Source organism: Strongylocentrotus purpuratus, unplaced genomic scaffold (genome assembly GCF_000002235.5).
Source record: "Strongylocentrotus purpuratus isolate Spur 01 unplaced genomic scaffold, Spur_5.0 spur5_scaffold_16, whole genome shotgun sequence".
NCBI lineage: Eukaryota > Metazoa > Echinodermata > Echinoidea > Camarodonta > Strongylocentrotidae > Strongylocentrotus > Strongylocentrotus purpuratus.
Genome location: NW_022145601.1, coordinates 21,139,971 through 21,158,389, shown reverse-complemented (window position 1 = coordinate 21,158,389; position 18,419 = coordinate 21,139,971). Strand labels below are relative to the sequence as shown.

Below are 18,419 nucleotides of genomic sequence, written 5' to 3'. Positions count from 1 at the left end.
AGGGTGGTTGTCATAGGGGGTATTTGTCTGGGGTGTAGTTGTCTAGGGGGTAGTTGTCCGGGGGGAAAGTTGTCCTAGGGGGTAGTTGTCGGAGGGGTAGTTGTCCGGGGTAGTTGTCCTAGAGGGTAGTTGTCCTGGGGATAGTTGACTGGGGCGTGAATGTCCAAGGGGTAGGTGTCCTAGAACCATCATTATGGGGTCGGCATCCGCGGATGAGACACTTAACGCGAGCGCCATTCACAAATACTACACTTTGTCGTGCTTGGGACATGGCGGAATTCATCGACAACTAAATCCTGGAAAACAGGATCTTAACATTTACATTACCATTATTAAACCGCAAAGTCATCAACGTAAAGAAAATTATCAAGTATATCAGCATCATCAACGTCAAAATTATTAAAAAATTATATCTTTACTATCAACAATACAGTATGATAATTAATATTGGTACATGTATTAACATTATTATCAGCAGTATTGACATCATAATCAACATAAAATTTCTCAACAAAAATCTAGATCATCAACATCACCGCTATTAAGATTATCATTAACACCATTAGGAGTAATGTCATCAATTATATCATCATTATCATGATTAACAGCAACATTAACAGCAACATATTTATCATGTACTAAAGCAACACCATCATCAACATCATCACTATCACCATCACCATCGATAACAGCCTCATCATCAATAGCAACATCACCATCAACGTCATCCTCCTCATTGTCATCATCATCACATCATCAAGATCATTTACAACATCAAGTTCATCAGCAGTATCATTACCATTAACACATGAACCTCATCAACATTTTGACATCATCAACACCATCATCAACATTAGTATCAATAGCAATACCAACATTAACATTATCTTTCACCATCAGTAATAAGTTGCAACAGCTACAACGAAATCATCAGTATAAACAACAAACAGAAATACCGTTACAACTATACGTAAATATGTCTCACCGTGTGGTCATCGATCAACTGTTTACCAAGTCGAGCCCAGTTTTCGTCATCGTAGTCAACGCGGAAGAACCCGGACTGCTTAACGTTTGCCAGGTACCAATCCTCGTTCCCCATGGAGGGTGACAACTCGACCAGAGCTGAGAAAAAAAATTAGATATTCGGTCAATAGATCAATAACATACTGAGAACTTTTAAACTTTATCTATCACGAAAAGAGGCGAGAAAACATTATCCATCTTTATGGGCAACCGTTTACGTAAAAATTCTTACCCCACGGTTCTTTTTGGATCCATGTAGAAAGTGGCATTTCGAAATTGGCACCTGTCTTCTGTGTATAGGTTAGGTAGATATACCAGAGGTATCTAAAGCAAAAGATAAAATATATAAATATTTATACATTTAACATTATAATTACATATAGGCCTAGGCCTACATGTATATAAGTAATAATCAACTCCATGTTTGTCGTTCAATAGAAAAAATATATACCTTTCTTTAGTATGTTGAATAAATCTAGTCATCTGATTGGTCGAAATTGGAGTCGTGATTTTAGCCATCCCCTCCTACCGGTCAATAATTTTTTAAAAGATGCCCGCATTCCCGCCTACCGGTCAATAGTTTTTTTTAAGATGCCCGTTGCCCCGGGTAACGGGCCGCATAAATACTTTTTGCTGAGATCCCCATTGGTTTACGTGCACAAAGTTTCTTTGTGCGAGCGCGGATTTTTGTATGCAATTCCCAAATGATCGTAACATTCAGGCAACTTTCCAGCGAAGATTTACAGACAGTGTCTCAGATTTTCTGTAATGTTTTAACAAGTCTTTACTCAACTAGCGGTGCACCGAGGGGTCATATCAGGATGTAACGTCCCCTTGAGCTATTATAGAAACAGCGGTGCCTCTCATAACAGTCAATATATCTATAATATAACATTTTAAATGCCTTTTGTTTATTTCACTCGTCGGGAAACCTTCCATGATTTCGTCGGAAAAAAATTGTGAAATATAGCTTTCTGGCATGAATCACTGTTCACATACCCCAGATCACCGTATTTGTCATCGGCTTCGGCGTCGTGATCGACCAGGAAGCGTTCCTGTGAAGCATTTACTTGGTGGTCGTTGATGCGCCGCATATCGACCACGGGGAAACCCATCTGGAGCGTCCACGTGTCCATGATCTTCTTGACGTCGTTGTCACCGATGCCCTTATCGACCTGAGTTGGGAAATCAAACCACGGTATTTGCGGGAATATTATTTATCATCATGTTTGTATTAAATTCCAGAAGAGACATGCGATAGTACATTAATTGTTGCCACTTCTGTTTATTGTAAATTTGATTTTCTTTCTTTTCCACTCAATTTCCTTTGCTAAACTATAAATATTTTTTTTGTTAATTTTTTTTTAAATTTAGAGAATCAATACCTCGGTGAAAGCAGCCCACAGGTTATCAGTGACTACGACGTCCATTTTGTGTCTATTCAGGTAATGGCGAATACCGCTCATGAATACTTCTTCGCCGAGCATGTTCCTCAACATCCGGGTAATTTGAGCTCCCTAGAACAAAAATTCAACAAAGAACAAAGATTCAAGCAAACCGTTGAATGTTGTGAGATATAGTTGAGATACGCCATGCACGCCCATATGTTGAATGCGGTCATTAGTTACATCATGTTCAAGAACGCCCAACGCTTTTTCAATACCACGTGGCCCCAACTCAGCAGAATATATACGTATGATCATTCTTCACATCACTAGGGACTTTTAAATTTGCACGTCGACATAGTGGACTGCTACGTGTGACGTCCTTTTAATGCACTGTGAGTTCCTTTTAAGGCACTGCCAGTGCCTTAAAAGGACGTCACACGTAGCGGTCCACTATGTCGACGTGCAAATCTAATAGTTCCTATCGACCTAGATCTAAAACTAGCCGTGGCTGTCCCACCCGCCCCCTGAAAAGTTCCTCCCACGTACAATCTCCATTGAAAGGAACCTTTTTGAAGCTCCATGAAATGACAACTTCTAGTGACGAACTAGCTATGACATTTAAGAGCGAGTGCCATGAGCTCCCAGCCGAGGTAGATATTGGGGCCATATAAGAAGCCAACATCATCATCATCATCATCATCTCCACCAACTTTATCATCATAATCATTGTCATCATAAAGGTTCGCTCACAAATATCACGTAGGCCTAAGATATTACAGTTCATAAGATGATGACGTGGATCCTAATCAAATGATTGGTTGAGAGCGTACACATGACCAGGCATTTATTTCGCCTAATGCGTAATTCGGATAATGACCGGTCATTATCCAAATCATGTTATAAAACAAATAAAACATAATCTTATAAAACAAATAATACACATCATTTTGTTCGGGCATTAGTAAAATTACCCTCACTCGGTACCTTTGGAACAGTCTAACACGCATGAGGCGGTAATGCTCTCACTGCTGTGTATTATTTGTATAGTATTGATAAATACAATGCAAAATTAATGTGTTATTCATACAGTGGATCATCAGAGGCTCCTGTACCATTTTTAATCTTACATTATCCGCGCACTATCTTGTATCCTATCACTTCACTCGGGTTGCGAGCCGCAAACGTAGAGGAATGTCTAACCAAAGGACGTTATAGAACCGCAAACATCCCGACTCTCAGTTAAACGAAAGAAACAATACACCCAACACCACCCATGAATATGATAAAAGAGAGTATACAAGTAATACAGAATATCCTACTGCTAACGTGAAATTAAGCTAAAATATTCCCAACAGTAATTTGTTTTGTTTGATTATTTTATTTCTGCGTTCAAAAATATACAAATTCAAATTCAAAGTACAAAACTTCGAACAATAACAAATACAATGAATAAAATGTTTACAAAAGTAATTAAATAAAAAATCATATACAATTATATCATACAATAAACATGTACGAAGCATACAATAAGATAAGAAATATGAAATATTTTCAATAAATTAGAGAGGTAATTTAGAACGCAGGAGACCACCATCGTGAGCGGTTAGGCTAGAGATGGATGGCGGCCTCATAAAAAAAAAGAATTGGCGACATAACTCTCTCCGGAAAACTGAGTGATCAAGTGGGTGCAGAGCAAGTGCAGGTGCATTAAGCAGTTGCACGATAAAGAACAAAATAAGTCACGGTTTTGTTATACTAATTTAAAGAGAGGGGAGCATATGATTGTATTATTTGTCGTTTAAGTGTAGCTTTTAAGGAGTAGATGGTTGAACAAGACTTTATGTTGTCGGGAAAATTATTCCAAATATCCGGGCCAGAATGTCTAACAGATATGTGTGTTATTGATAATTTGGGGTTTTTAAGATGGAAGTTTCCAGATATACGAGTAGAGTATGAATGAACAGAACTATTAAACCAAAACATGTTATCAAAGGATAGTGGAAACAGATTATTAATGTACTTAAACATATTAACTGCTACTTGAGTAGTATTCAGATCGATTTTTTTTAGTGTTTTAAGTTTATAGAAAAAAGGATAAGTGTGAGCTAAGAAATGCGAACCTGTACAAATACGTATGGCTTTCTTTTGTAGTTTGAAAATAGAATTAATTTTTGTCGAACCACAATTTGCCCATACACTATTACAATATGTTATATATGGGAGAACTAGCGAATTATATAGTAGGAATAAGGTTGCATAGGGTAGAAGAAACTTTAGCTTGGAGATTATTCCAATCCTTTTGGAAATGCACATTGTAACATGGTGTAAATGATCATTCCAAGTCAAGGTTTCATCTATAAGAACTCCCCAAAACTTGGACTTAGTTTACTTCTCTAGTAGCATACCATCGATTTTAATATATATCGGTGTTTCTGTATTATGAGAATGATGTTTAAAATACATGAAATGAGTCTTTTTTGTATTAAGAGAAAGTTTATTGGATTTAAACCAATCTGAAACTTAAACCAATCTGAAACTTAATACAAGTCATCAACTTTTTTTTCAGCTGCCGACATTTTTTGCACCATAACGAATAGAATATCAATAGTTCTTTACCTTGTAGTAAGATATGTCTTCAAAGAGTTCACTGATTTCATCCGGGGTGTCGACAGGTGGCGGCCGGACCGGACGTGACGTCACACGGGCATCAGTCTTGAAGACCGTCTCATACACGATGGGAAACTGTTCATGCTATATATGCGTGTATTAAAGAAGAACAAAAAGGGGGAAAAGAGTACAATTGAAAACAATTTACTCTCAGGAAACAGCATTTGAGATGTATGACACAATCGAAATGAATTCGAATAACAATTCAGGGGCGGATCTAGGATTATGTCGAAAAAGATGGGGTGTTTGTACGGCTAATTTGGTACATTATTTTTGGCAGAAGGGGAAGGGAGGGGATGAAGTAAGGACATTTGGAAGACAGGGAGGGAGATTGGAGGAGGAAGAGGAGCGAAGGGGTTACTCACTATTCTCCAGGTCGGCTTAGCGGAGTCGATGCCGAGGTCTGCTAGGTAGGTGGTGATTCCCTCGTTGAGCCAGATATCGTTCCACCAAGCACAAGTGACCAGGTTACCAGTCCACTGTATGGCGAAAGAAAAGTGGTTGTAAACTATGGGTGGTATTCTCGAAAGCGGACTAACTTTATTCCATGGTTTAATCCACCGACTAAGTATGGAATGCCAAGTGTCCATATGAATATATTTTTTGAATAATTTGATATGTCCCTAAATTACCATGATAAAATAATTATATCATAGTTTTATTGTTGTTTATTAATTGTGATATAACATTTTTATTACATTTAATGACAGATTACATTATTCGAAAACATATTCATATTGACACTTGGAATTCCATACTCAGTCGGTGGATTAAATCATTGACTAAATTTAGTCCGCTTTCGAGAACACCATCCTATGATTCATTATCGTCGTCATCATCACTACCACCACTTACATCATCGTCGCCATAGACCTCCAATCCTACCAACACCACCCTCATCATCATCATCATCTTCATCATCACCATCATCATAATTATTAGCATCTTCACCACCAGCGCCATCGCCACCGTCGTTCTCTTCCTCCTCATCATAATCATCATCAACATTACGATGATGATGATTATCATAAATCTCGGAAACATTTTGCAAGTTCATGGCAGACGACTGGTGCAACCCAGTACTTGTCTCGAGCTGAATCAATCTTGCAGTCACCACCACCACCACCACCATCATCATCATCATCATCATCATCATCATCACCATACTCATCATCGTCATAACATCTAACACTACCATAATCATTACCACCATCACCATCTTCCTCCTCTTTCTCCCTATCATCACTATCATCAATCCTAGAAACATTTGAAGTACCTGGTGTGCGAGTTCATGAGCGACGACAGTGGTAACCCCTTGCTTGTCTTCAGCCGAGTCGATCTTATTGTCAAAGAGGAGATAACTCTCGACATAGATGATGAGGCCCCAGTTCTCCATGGCACCTCCAACAGACGTGGCGATCATGTCTGCGACACGACGAGAAAAAGAATAAAACTACCGCACGAACACTACACGATTGGACTACGATCCGATTTTGGGAGAATGTGCAATTATAGCATGTGATACGAACATTCAAACATGTAAAATCTTAACGATCGAAGATCTGAATATTACTCATATGATTTAGAAATTCAAAAGTTAAAGTGATTCCATGCTTCCTCAGAAGAGGAAAAAGTAAAAATCGGCTTAGAATCGTAGTGACGTCACACGTCAGACCTGTAGTGGGATTGTCTACGATTTGCAGCCGATTCTGGTTTTTTATGACTAGAAGAGTTTGACAAAAACGCACTTGTATAGGTTTGTAGCTAAATCAGGAATATGATGTTTGTTGAATTTCCGATTTGATACTATTGCCATTTCTTCGAAAAATCGGATCGCAGGACGATCGTGGGGTTAGTGCGCGGTGGGCTTAAGACAGAAATACATACAGGCGTCGCTGAATGAGGAGGGAGGGGGGGGGGGATCAAAACCTCCCATTCAAACCAGATACACATTCATAACTCACCTTGCTTTGGGAGATCAAAGGAAATATTGAAATATGACTCGAAGTATGTCGTCATATTGACTCCAATATCCAAACCATATCTTGTTGCTTCTATTTTCTCTGGTCGTGACCAAACCCGGTACTATAACATAAAGAAAACAATGACGTTATGATAATCTTTACTGTCTGATCAATAAGGCTTTTCTGGGGGAGAGAATACTGTTTAATATGACAACCTCCATATATAGATTGAGAGATTAATATTTGCTCGTAAAGGAAATGTATCAACTACGACATTATTGCTTCCCCGTGGCAATAATTCCACAGGCCCTATCTCAGCTTTCTAAGAGGTAGGAACAAAACACAAAATGCCCCGGGATTACAATTTTGGAAATCTAACCGCCACTCTCAAAGCCCGAAACGGGGGAGGCAGAGGCATTTTCCCCTGAAATACATGTATCATAATATCTAATCCTGAAACATATTTGCTGCTATTATTGTTGTCGTCGTCGTTGTCGTCGTCAAAGTCATTACTTGTCGTCATGTTGCGGTTAGCGTTGCTGCTGTTGTCTTATTCATTTTTTTCCCCAGATAGTCGAGGTGGGGTCGAAGGATCGTTTCCTCCCCCTGAATCGGCCTATGACCGTTTGACCGCTTTGTCAACTCACCCGAACTCCTCTATCCGAATACTGTTCCGTGTAGTTGAAATAACCGACGACGAAAGCGAGGAGATAGTTCGACATCACGGGTGTCGCCCTGTACGCGGTCTTGACCCACCCATCCTGAGTCTCGAACTCGGTTTCCTCGATTCCGTTGGTGAGGGCGGCCATGTCGGCGCGGTGCTCGATCTGGGTATGGAAGACGGCTTTCAGGTCCGGTTCGTCGAAACACGGCAGGGCTTTGCGCGCGTGCGTGGCCTCCATCTGACTCGCGGCATACCACCTGAGAGGAAAGGAGTAGGAGACAGAGATTGAAGTTCGAAGTTTACTTCGGAGTTATTTGTTCTATGATTACATCTAAATACTCTTATGATTGGTATAAAGTGATAAACTATTACCAAAACCCCCCTGATGAATTAATTGAGATCAATTACAGCGTACACAGACGTCGCAGTAAGTTTTGCAGAATATAGAACGACATGCAAAAGAGTATTCACACGGAGTTAAGTTACTTATTGACCGCCGAACTACACGTTACTATCTAAAATGTGATCTTAAAACAAAAAGTACTTTTAAAGTTATCTGGGTAGACTCACCTGGTTTCCCCTCTCTCTTCGTAGCTATTGCGGTAAAACCCAGTGTTACCCTCCAACAGCTCTCCGAGATAGTCAATCACCAGTTCGTAGCTCCTGCCTTCCTCCAGCACCATGTCAAGATGAAAATGGACGAAGTCATATCTGTCTTCGTAGGTTACGTCGGCGACCGCCACTGCATTTCCGACGTCGTCCACGAGTTCGTAGGATAGGATGGTGATGTTCTTACTGTGGAGTGTGATGACGTCGGTGGCCACGTCACAGGTCATGTTTATCTTGACCTGACCGTCGAAAGTGAAGAGACGAGTATCTGGCCCTACGTCCTGGAGTATTAAAAGGAAAGATGAAAACAGTTAAAAGTTGTTGACATATGTTTAAAAGGCGAGGCCATGAATACAGAGTACATCTTTTAAGCCCCCCTAAAACAAAATAAAAAATAAATACAATCTTCACTTCTGTTGTTCCTTTTTGCCCTATATTTGACCCAAATACTACCATAATTTTGTTTAGCTCACCTGAGCTAGAGGCTCACGATATTGTTTTTGTACCAGCGACAAGATTACCTCTGACATTTTTACCTGGCACCGTCAGAATGTATCTGTCAGCTATTGTTACAAGTTTATTCACCCCCCCCCCATATGGATAAATGAGAGGGAGGAGTTGCCAAAGCGTATGCCTAATCCAAGATACGTCACTAAGTCTAATTAATGCCCCTCTTTAAACAAAATCAGATGCCACCACTGACAACATTAAAACGTGTGACCATATGAGCAGCGGCATAGCGTTATAGGTCCATCCGTAACAAGGAAACTGGTATCATGTGGGGGGGGGGGGGGAGCTGTGAATGTATTAGGAGCATGAATGTAGGTAAGGGGAGAGCATGCGTGTGTGAGGGGGAGTGGGTTGTCTTTCTATATGTTCACTCTCACTTTCTTTCTGTGTCTTTCCTATTTTTTTTTAATGGGGGTTGCCCCTACGCCCCCTTTAGCTTCACCACCGCATACGGCGCTCATGTGATCAGGTTCACATCCATCACTCGTGATCCACTGCTAATGGGACCCCCAGCAATTTGTTGGTGTCGGAGTGAGAGGTCAACGGTTGCGGCCTAGTTTTAGTCATGTTCAGAATGTTGCGGTTTGGCAATTTATATAGGCCTAGTAGTGAATGCGTCACGTGACCGACATGAGGGCACGAACATGTATGTATCCTAGGGAGTGTTTCATGAAGAGTAAGATTAGCTTTCAGTTGAACTTGAATACGGCAGGCCATTCATGCCACTGTTTACTTTCACCATTTATTGGAAATGGTCTCTCAAGGGACTTACAAATCATGGCAACAAATCTACAAAATTTATAGTGTTTGATAATTCATTATTGAAGGATAAAATATTATCTAAGGATCATAATGGTGAGAGCAAACAGTGGCATGAATGGCCTGCCATATTTAAGTCCAATTTAAATGCGATGTTACTGTTAGTGAAACACTCCCCTGGTAAAAAAAATTGTCAGCTCTTATACGTTTAAGCTAGTCAGATAAAGCACGATATAAATGTACAGGCGTGAAATCCACCTTTTTGGGGAAGCATATAAGGGATCACTTTGTATGGAGTAGATTCCATCCTCAAAACAACAACAACAACAACAACATCAATAACAACAAAAACAACAATTACAACGACAATAACAACAAAAACAAGAACAACATCAACAACAATTTACAACAGTGAATTCAACACTAAAGGCAGTGATCTCTGCTATGACTCTACAAGACTGGATTTTCTCATCAAGACAGTTAGAATATGGTCTGTAAATTTGGGGAAGGAACTACACAGTTCTATTTGTTATCCAATGTACAATACCTTGTATAGATGTTTGAAAATGATCTTGAAGTACATTATTTTTTGAGATATTTTTGGACGTAACTTGATCAAATATTTGTGAGCCAACTCAATCCCGTTGAGCTCACAAGGGGCTTACAGTCCTTACCGCCCAAATCCAAAAGGATTTCTCTTCAACATTGTGCCATATTTTCTTTTAGACCTGGATTATTAATCGTGTCGCATTGCTCCACTCGATTTTTGTGATTACTTTATGATTGTGACATCAAATTACAAAGGAAAAGTGTAAAATGTAGATCGTGAGTATGTCCCTACCAAGCCCCTCCCCCTTGCAGGAACGAACATGTTGTGTTTGTAACACGGTCCCTCTAACCCGCAACCTATCGATGTCTTGGCATAATTTACCAGCGAGATATTTCTATATTTTTTATGGTACAATGCAAGAAGGAAAAGGCGTGTACTGGGTTTAACCACAATGACATGAAGCATTCTTTCACTTGGTTAATTTCAGACTGAAAACAGGGTAATTGCCTACCAGAAAATGAACTTCTCAATTTTAGAAATCTAGCGAGTGGCAAATGTAGAATGATGATGACTTGCCGATGGAATTACATCACCATCAAAGCTAAAACAAAACTCCCTTCGTCACCGTTCTAATTGTCTTGTCAAAATCCATAAAGATGTACTTATTACAGGCTCCCACTAAAACGGTATTCCGCGCCTTCTTATGCATTTTATAATCGTGAACGCGATGACCTGGCACTTATTCGATTGTAAAAAAAATATTGGGTTAGGGTTAGGGTTGCAATTGGGTTTTAAGTTAGGTTTAGGGTTAGGTATAGTAGTGGGTCCAGGGTCAAAGTTAGGATTAATTTCGGAAATGACGTTGGAGCGAGGAGCGTCATGTCGTACAACCCTATCTTATATGCATATCATTAATGACCTTCGAACTACATAATACAATGTTTTACCCGTATTTGAAAGTTTTGTAAAATGTGAATAATTGAAACATAGACTTTGAATTGAAATAGATAAATTAATTACTTTTGTATGCATGTAGGGTTTGACGCAGAGTCGGTAGGTTTTGAGAATAAGGTTGCGTACTTTGTACCTTTGCTGAAAAATGGGGACAAATAAATGGATGAAAACAGACTTTACTTTTAAATTAAGCGAAAGAAGTAAATATATATGCTTTATTTCTTTATACGGGTATGGTTTGAAGTAGCGTTGATAATTTTTGGGATGAGGGTGGCGCCATACAACATGAAATACGTACAACTACTTGAATGCTTTAAAGATTAGTTGAATGGGAAGAAAATGTTAATTTGAATTAAAGTGATGTAGATTTTCTTAACTCTTCATACAGGTACGGTTTGCCGTAGAGTTTTTGGTTTTTGGGATGAGATGCATGCACATACATACAAGTAAATGTGGGGGTGGGGAAAGGGGGAGGGGGTACTTAAGCAAACTTTACTTTGACATTAAGTGAAAGAGATATATAATTGTCTTTCTTTACTTCTTCAAGCAGGTAGGGCTTGAGGTAGATGTGGTAGATTCTGGGGATCAGGTTGCGCGGCAGACGACCGTTCCATTCCTCTTCGGGTGACGTCGTTGTCGGTTCCCCTACGACACCATTCGATGTCGGCGGCTTGCACGGCCGGTCAGGCAGGAAGTAAGCCATACATCCGACGACGATGAGCAGGATTACGACCACGATTGCCAGGACGATGAGGTGTAACGTCGAACAGAAGTAGCCCTTCGTCTTCTTCATTCCGGTCTCGTCATGGAGCTCGAACTGGCCACTTTTTGTCATGCTGATTCTCCTTATTTGGCAGCTTTGTTTAAAAGAAATAAACCTACCGTAATAAAACAAACATGGATATAGAAAGAAAGAGAGGCAGAGATAGAGAGAAAGCGAGATAGAGAGATAGAGAGTTAGAGATAACAGTGCGTCAAATGGATAAAGAAAGACAGAACGTTAGAAAAGAGATTAAGGGATTCATGGGAAGGAGAAGAGAAAGAGAGAGAGAGAGAGAGTTACAAAGAGTATGATTTTGCAATGCTCATGATTATTTACTTCACTTAGATATAACTAAAGCTGGTTACCTGAACACATGTACGATTATGGCATTTCATGGAATCATAAATTATTCTATCCAATCATCATCCTGCAACTTAAAGAAAAATAGAAAAAAAATAATTCAAAATTCGAACTTTCGTTTAAATTACATACATTGCTGGAATATCAATGATAATAATGCAATACATTATCGATACTTGTAAAATCCTATCGTCACATCACTGCCTACATGTATATTATTTTCGATTCATGACTATATCTTTGTTTTGATTTCTAATTGTTTGTTTATGTTTTCTGTCAACTCAAAAATTAGTTTAATGATTTTTTTATGAGTGTATATGTAATATATTATGTGTATCGCAATACCATGTAACACGACGAATTTCCATCGTTAAATGGACAATAGATATGAACCTTATGAACCTTATGGAATAGTACTCTATAGCTAGAAGAGAAGTTCAAACAAATTACAGATAAAGTGTAACAAACACGTGTTTTACTAGTTTACCTCTTCCCAGGCCTTCAACGTCACAGTCAGAGTCAACAGTTTTTCCACTCCCCTTTTCCGGAGAGGGTGAGTGGTTTAGTGAATAGGGACTTTTAAATTTGCACGACGAGAACGTGGACTGCGACGCGTGACATCCTTTTAAGGCAATTTGACGTCCGTTTTAGGCACTGCCAGTCACATTGCCTTAAAAACAGTCCGCGTTCTCGTCGTGCAAATCTAAAAGTCCCTTCTAATCACATGGACTATGAAACCCATGTTTTAGACGGGGTGTCGCATCCCTGTATGCGGGACACTTAATTAAGTCCTTTAGCAAGTCATTCATCTACATTTGCCACTCTCCATCCAGGTGACGATATTAGTGATAATGACAACGATGATGATTATGATGATTTAGAACGTTCTAGAGTTGTATCAGACTTCTGTCTATTGTTCACAAACAACCTCCTCTCATTTTACCTCTGTTTATTAAACTAGGCCAGATATCGGGGAAAATATCCCCTTTAAAAGAAGGGAATTCGTTGATCAGAAACAGATTGAATACTCATTGGTTGACTTTGTGACATTTGACACGGCGAAGTTCAACGCAAAGGTCAAACGCCGGGGGAAGATCAGCAAAAACGATCCCCTTTTTATTTACCTCCACGAATCCAAGAAAACATCGTTAAAGGAGTATTGACCGGAGATGGATACGTATATAAACCCTTCTTAACACACTTTAAAAATCATCACAACATATCATACTTTATATTGAGATCCACCTAAACGGTTGAAGTAACCCAATACCATGTTATAGGTTCTGTTCCGTTGATATGCGGTCAAGCATAGGCGCGGCTTCAGACGAATATACATATAGTTACATTTTTTAAAATCATACTTCTTACGCTATTCCCCTACACGTGCCTTGCTTAAAAGCATTTGTACTCAAGAATTGTTCGTACTGAAGGGCTTGATTTGCTTTTTATACAACTTTCATACATAATAATAATAATAATAATAAGATATTTCTATACCGCAAATTGCGTAATACCTCTAAGCACGTCATATGATTTTCATTATCACTCGTAAAATTAGAGCACTTCTGATTTACACATGTTTTTTGATTTTTAATCTTTTTTGGCATGCAGAGAGAAATCAGCAAGTTGAATTTTTTTAATAAAAACTTGTTCTCTTTTTTCAATTTTCCTTCCTTTTCTCCTATACTTTCTGTTTTTATTTTGTGTATGAATACTACATTGTATCATTTTTGTTGATCTGTATAATTAGGAACTACATCAATAGCAGCTGTTTATAAAGTGACGCAATGCTCTACCTTTTTGAGGGGGATCGAGGCAGCAGTCCCACCCCCATCACCAGTACGATGCTTTCCTCATTGAACGGAACAGGGTTTAAAGTTATTTTATGTTTTGCCGCGTATACAACTCCCGTGTACAAAACTCCCGGCTAATTGTTACACAATATATTTCACTTAAAAGGGCCAGTAGAAATGTGTCTATAAATATCAAACGGAAACAGGATAACACCCGAGTTCCTTCCGAGTTGTTCTGATTTGTGGTTATTCCCAAAACTGTAATTACGTTAAAGGGAATGCATCCCTTTTGCAAAGTTTAAAACAAAAATGAAACTCAATAACATGAAATGTGACCTGCATCAGCTTTATGCCATAATAATAAGAAAAGGTAATGTGGTATAATAATGGAGGAGGGTTTTGACTCTCGCACGAAAGGACCCACGTTTGATCCTTTCTCGGTGCTTACATCCCCAATGAGGTATTTAACTCGCATTTGTCTCTCTGGTATTTTTAATTTCAATTTCAATTTATTCATGTTTCCAACAAAACATTACAAATTAATTATAAGCATTTAAAACAAATGTAAGAAATACTTGTTGGAAGCAGAGGGGTCCACTAAAAAGCAGTGCTTGTACAAGTGTGAACACTAATAAAAGCTAAAAAGATCAACAGGAATAGCAGTATTAATACTTTTGTGGCTACCCTGGGTAAATACAAAAAAAAATCATATACATAAACTAAATCCTTCTGATAGGTTCCGTTGTATATTGCGTGGAGAAAAAAACCCCGACAACCGTTGATGCTGATTATGGGATGCGATGGTAACTTATTCTAGTTTTAGATCACGGATTCTTGAACAGAACCAATCTGACCGATCGTTTTCGTGAATAAATAAGCTCCACCAACTATTCCAAACAGTATAGTAGACCAGCGAAGAGGTGTATTTTTCACTTTGGAGGCATTTGGGGGTATTGCATGGCATCCATGCTACAACTCTTGCAAATATATGAGATGGGGGTGGATGTCACGCGCATTCATCTTTTGGCTCAAAATTTGAAAGAAAGTTAAACACAAATAATGATTTTATTTTTTTTGATCAGACATGTATCACCTGATGAAAAAAACCTTTCAATTTATATAATGATTTTAAAGTAATAACCCATTTAATATTCATTTAAATGTTAGCTATTACGCACCTACGTATGACACAATGTGATTTACTCACAATATGGGAATATAAAAACTAACTCTTTGTTTTAAGGTTTTCTATACACCATACATCTTTACTTGATCAAAGATATAATATATATCCACTTCATTTATATTAATTTCACCCTGATCAGCAGTAAAAGTGTGAAATAGGTTGGAATCATCGCCGAACAGCCAAAAATTGAAATAATCATTAACAGCTGGCAAATCTTTTATATAAATCAAAAACAAAGTTGGCCCTAAAACTGATCCTTGTGGAACACCTAATTTTATCTTCTTCCTCCCAGATAACGTTAGACCACACTAAACGGTTAAATCGGTTATTAAGATAGTCCTCTAACCATTCAAGAAGTATCCCTCAAATGCCATAACTAGATAGTTTACCTAGTAATATATTATGATTAATTGTTTCAAGTGCTTTTTAAAAATCCATGCACATACCAAACATAGTAATTAATACATTATCAGAAATGATATTCAACATTGTCTGTTTACGTGGGCCAAACTATTGCTGCAGTACCAGGGTTTTCATTTGTGTATGATTGTCTGACGATTCATTTGCGAACCAACGAAGGAAGGGAGAAACAATTCAATGTCTACTTTATAGCAAAATTGTTAATTTTCATTTGCTCACTTACAGAATTTAAAAAAAAAATGGAAGGATAATTTTGAGCTACAGATAATACCCCCCCCCCCAAAAAAAAACCAGTAAAATTGCGTCCGTGAGCCTTGAGATCTTTGTCCAAATTTGTACTTTGGCCCATGGTGTTGTTAGGGTATTGGGTATTGTATTGTATGAACACAATAACACTAGTACCAGGGTTCTTGTGAAGATTTTGCACATTGCGTTTACGAACTCACACATTTGCCAGGGACACAAAACTTCACAAGAACCCTGACACTAGTGTTATTGTGTTCATACAATACAATACCCAATACCATAACAACACCATGGGCCAAAGTACAATTTTTTTTTTCTTTGGGGGGGGGGGGGGGATATGAAATGAGATATTTTATTAGAATGGCCGTGACAAATCTTTACCAATCCTACAAGCTTCTGACTACTGTTGTACATCTGACCATCGGTGATGAAATTAGTGATTGCCATCTAGTGATTTAAAGTGCCATACATTCTAATCTACTCAAGCTCCTATTATTTTTCTTGATTACTGAATTAAAACGGCACATGCATATACAGACTGAACTCTCAAGAGCCCCCCCCCCCCAGCTCCCCAAAACCCTTTAAAATATTCTTCTATAACCGCGCATGGGTAGAACTTTCATGAAAATAACTTTCGAAAAGTTGGGGAAATATGGATCACAGTATGACAGTACAATTATAATTGGATGAGGCTCTGCTTCATTATCACAGTGGGATTACATGGCTGGAGATGATAGCCCGTTAAATAAAAATAAAAATCGTAGAGACAGGATTAAAGTTTGTTTAAATAATAAAAGCTTACCGTTCGGAACGGAAGAGAATAATATATATCGGTGGTGAGGATACAACTGCCGACAGCTGGTGGAGTACGTCGGTCTCGCCCTCCTCCAGTACACGGTCTGGCTGGCTCGTACCTTGTACCAGGGATGTGCCTTTTGAGGGCTCGTTCACACTCTTCCTCTTCGGTTTATCTTCAAAGCCAGTTTTGTGTAACAATTGTGCGGGCACACCAAACACCGGGTTCACAATCTACTATTTGCATTGCGAGAAGTTTAGCGTATAACGTGCACAGAGAGTGACTCTCCTACACAAGGGACGGCCAGTTAACGCTCTAGTCCGAGGAACGGAGTGTTTCCCCCCTGAACCCGAACCTGCATCTGAGAATCGAGATCAGATCGAAAGGGATGGTCGCGCTTTAATTTGACACAACGCGGCTTCTCTCATTTTTGCATTTTGTGTTTTCTATTTTCTACATCATTCTGTTTCGCCTGTTTTGCTTCCTAAAGTATTTCCCACTACATGTGCATCGCAATGGAGGAGTACAACAAAATCATGATTGATTATCACTGTGTTAAAAATGTAATAAATATGCGAGTAAAACAGCTCCTTCATCAGCAACTCTGGTGTAGTGTTTAACCCGGGCGTTAACCCGACCAGCTGTAATTTCAGGCGGTCAGCTGTCTTTAAGAATGTTCAGTATGTCTTCCAAAAATGTTCAAAAACTGTTTGAAAACATTCAAACGGTTCATTCATGAAACATAATCTGAAGACATCAAGCAAAATAATGACGATAATGATGATGATTTTACAATATCAAAAGTGATAGTAATAATAACAACTAAACAAATGATAATAAAGATAATACCAACAAATATATAATAATAAGAAGAATAACAATAATTATAATAATGTTTCGTTGTGGGGCTTTATGCACCCTCAAAAGGACTTTCAACAAAATCCTTTATACTTTAAACTATTAATGGTATTCTATCGCCTAATTTGATATCTTCCTTATTCTGCTTTTTCTCTCACGGGGACTGAAAAGTGATTTAATGAAGAAAAAACTTTTATTATTATCATTACTTTACTAAGGACCTTAAAGAATACATTTCCTCTGTACTGAATTTTTTAAAATGTTCATATTCATTGAAATAAAATGTCTAACACAAAAAACCACACTTTCAAAATAAGATATATCCTTCTTGAAAATGAAAGTGTTTACAGATACTTTACTACAAACCCATGCCAGCTACGTTCAGAGATCGAGGCTGCACTACTACCCATCAGCATGATGCGGCCCCGGGAGCGCCCCGGGATGCGGCCTCCTGCTGCGTCCCATAATTATGCTATTATTAAAGGTACTATGTCCCATTTGCAGGCCAAAAAATGAAAACGGTATTTCGTAAATTAGTTGTGAAATAGATCGTGTGAATAAGGACAGGTTGTCTAGGTTGGGAATATTGCTGTTGTACAACTGATCCCCCCCCCCTTGTCGAAACCGAGAGCATGTTTGCAATTGTTTGTTCAGGGTTTGGGAAGGTTAATTATGTTTACAGCCCCCATCACACCAAACTAGTTCTCACTATGTTCTCAAAAATGTTGCCAAACTGTGTGCAAACGGAGTTGAACGTAATTATAGCAACTGTTAACGAACTGTTAGGACTTCGTGGACGGGCTCGGACTGGACTAATGTCTCTAATACGATCCTAGTTCGCTTATTAACAGCCCAATATACGTCCAACTCGTCTGTACCCGTCGACAGTGAGTTCGTATTAAGTTCAGA

The 18,419-nt window shown here is 38.7% G+C and overlaps 1 protein-coding gene across 1 annotated transcript; it reads right to left on the bottom strand.

Annotated features, from left to right (window-relative positions):
* Window positions 1-118: 118 nt before the first annotated feature.
* On the bottom strand, window positions 119-17,012 carry LOC115924707 (aminopeptidase N-like). The gene is made up of 13 exons (XM_030987466.1): window positions 16,659-17,012; window positions 11,627-11,945; window positions 8,277-8,596; window positions 7,690-7,963; window positions 7,043-7,163; window positions 6,355-6,503; window positions 5,444-5,557; window positions 5,028-5,162; window positions 2,409-2,540; window positions 2,023-2,198; window positions 1,256-1,347; window positions 986-1,122; window positions 119-289 (listed from the first exon to the last, which is right to left on the bottom strand). The coding sequence occupies exons 2-13, from the start codon at window positions 11,921-11,923 to the stop codon at window positions 119-121; spliced, it is 2,118 nt and encodes a 705-aa protein (XP_030843326.1). The 5' UTR covers window positions 11,924-11,945; window positions 16,659-17,012.
* Window positions 17,013-18,419: the final 1,407 nt, after the last annotated feature.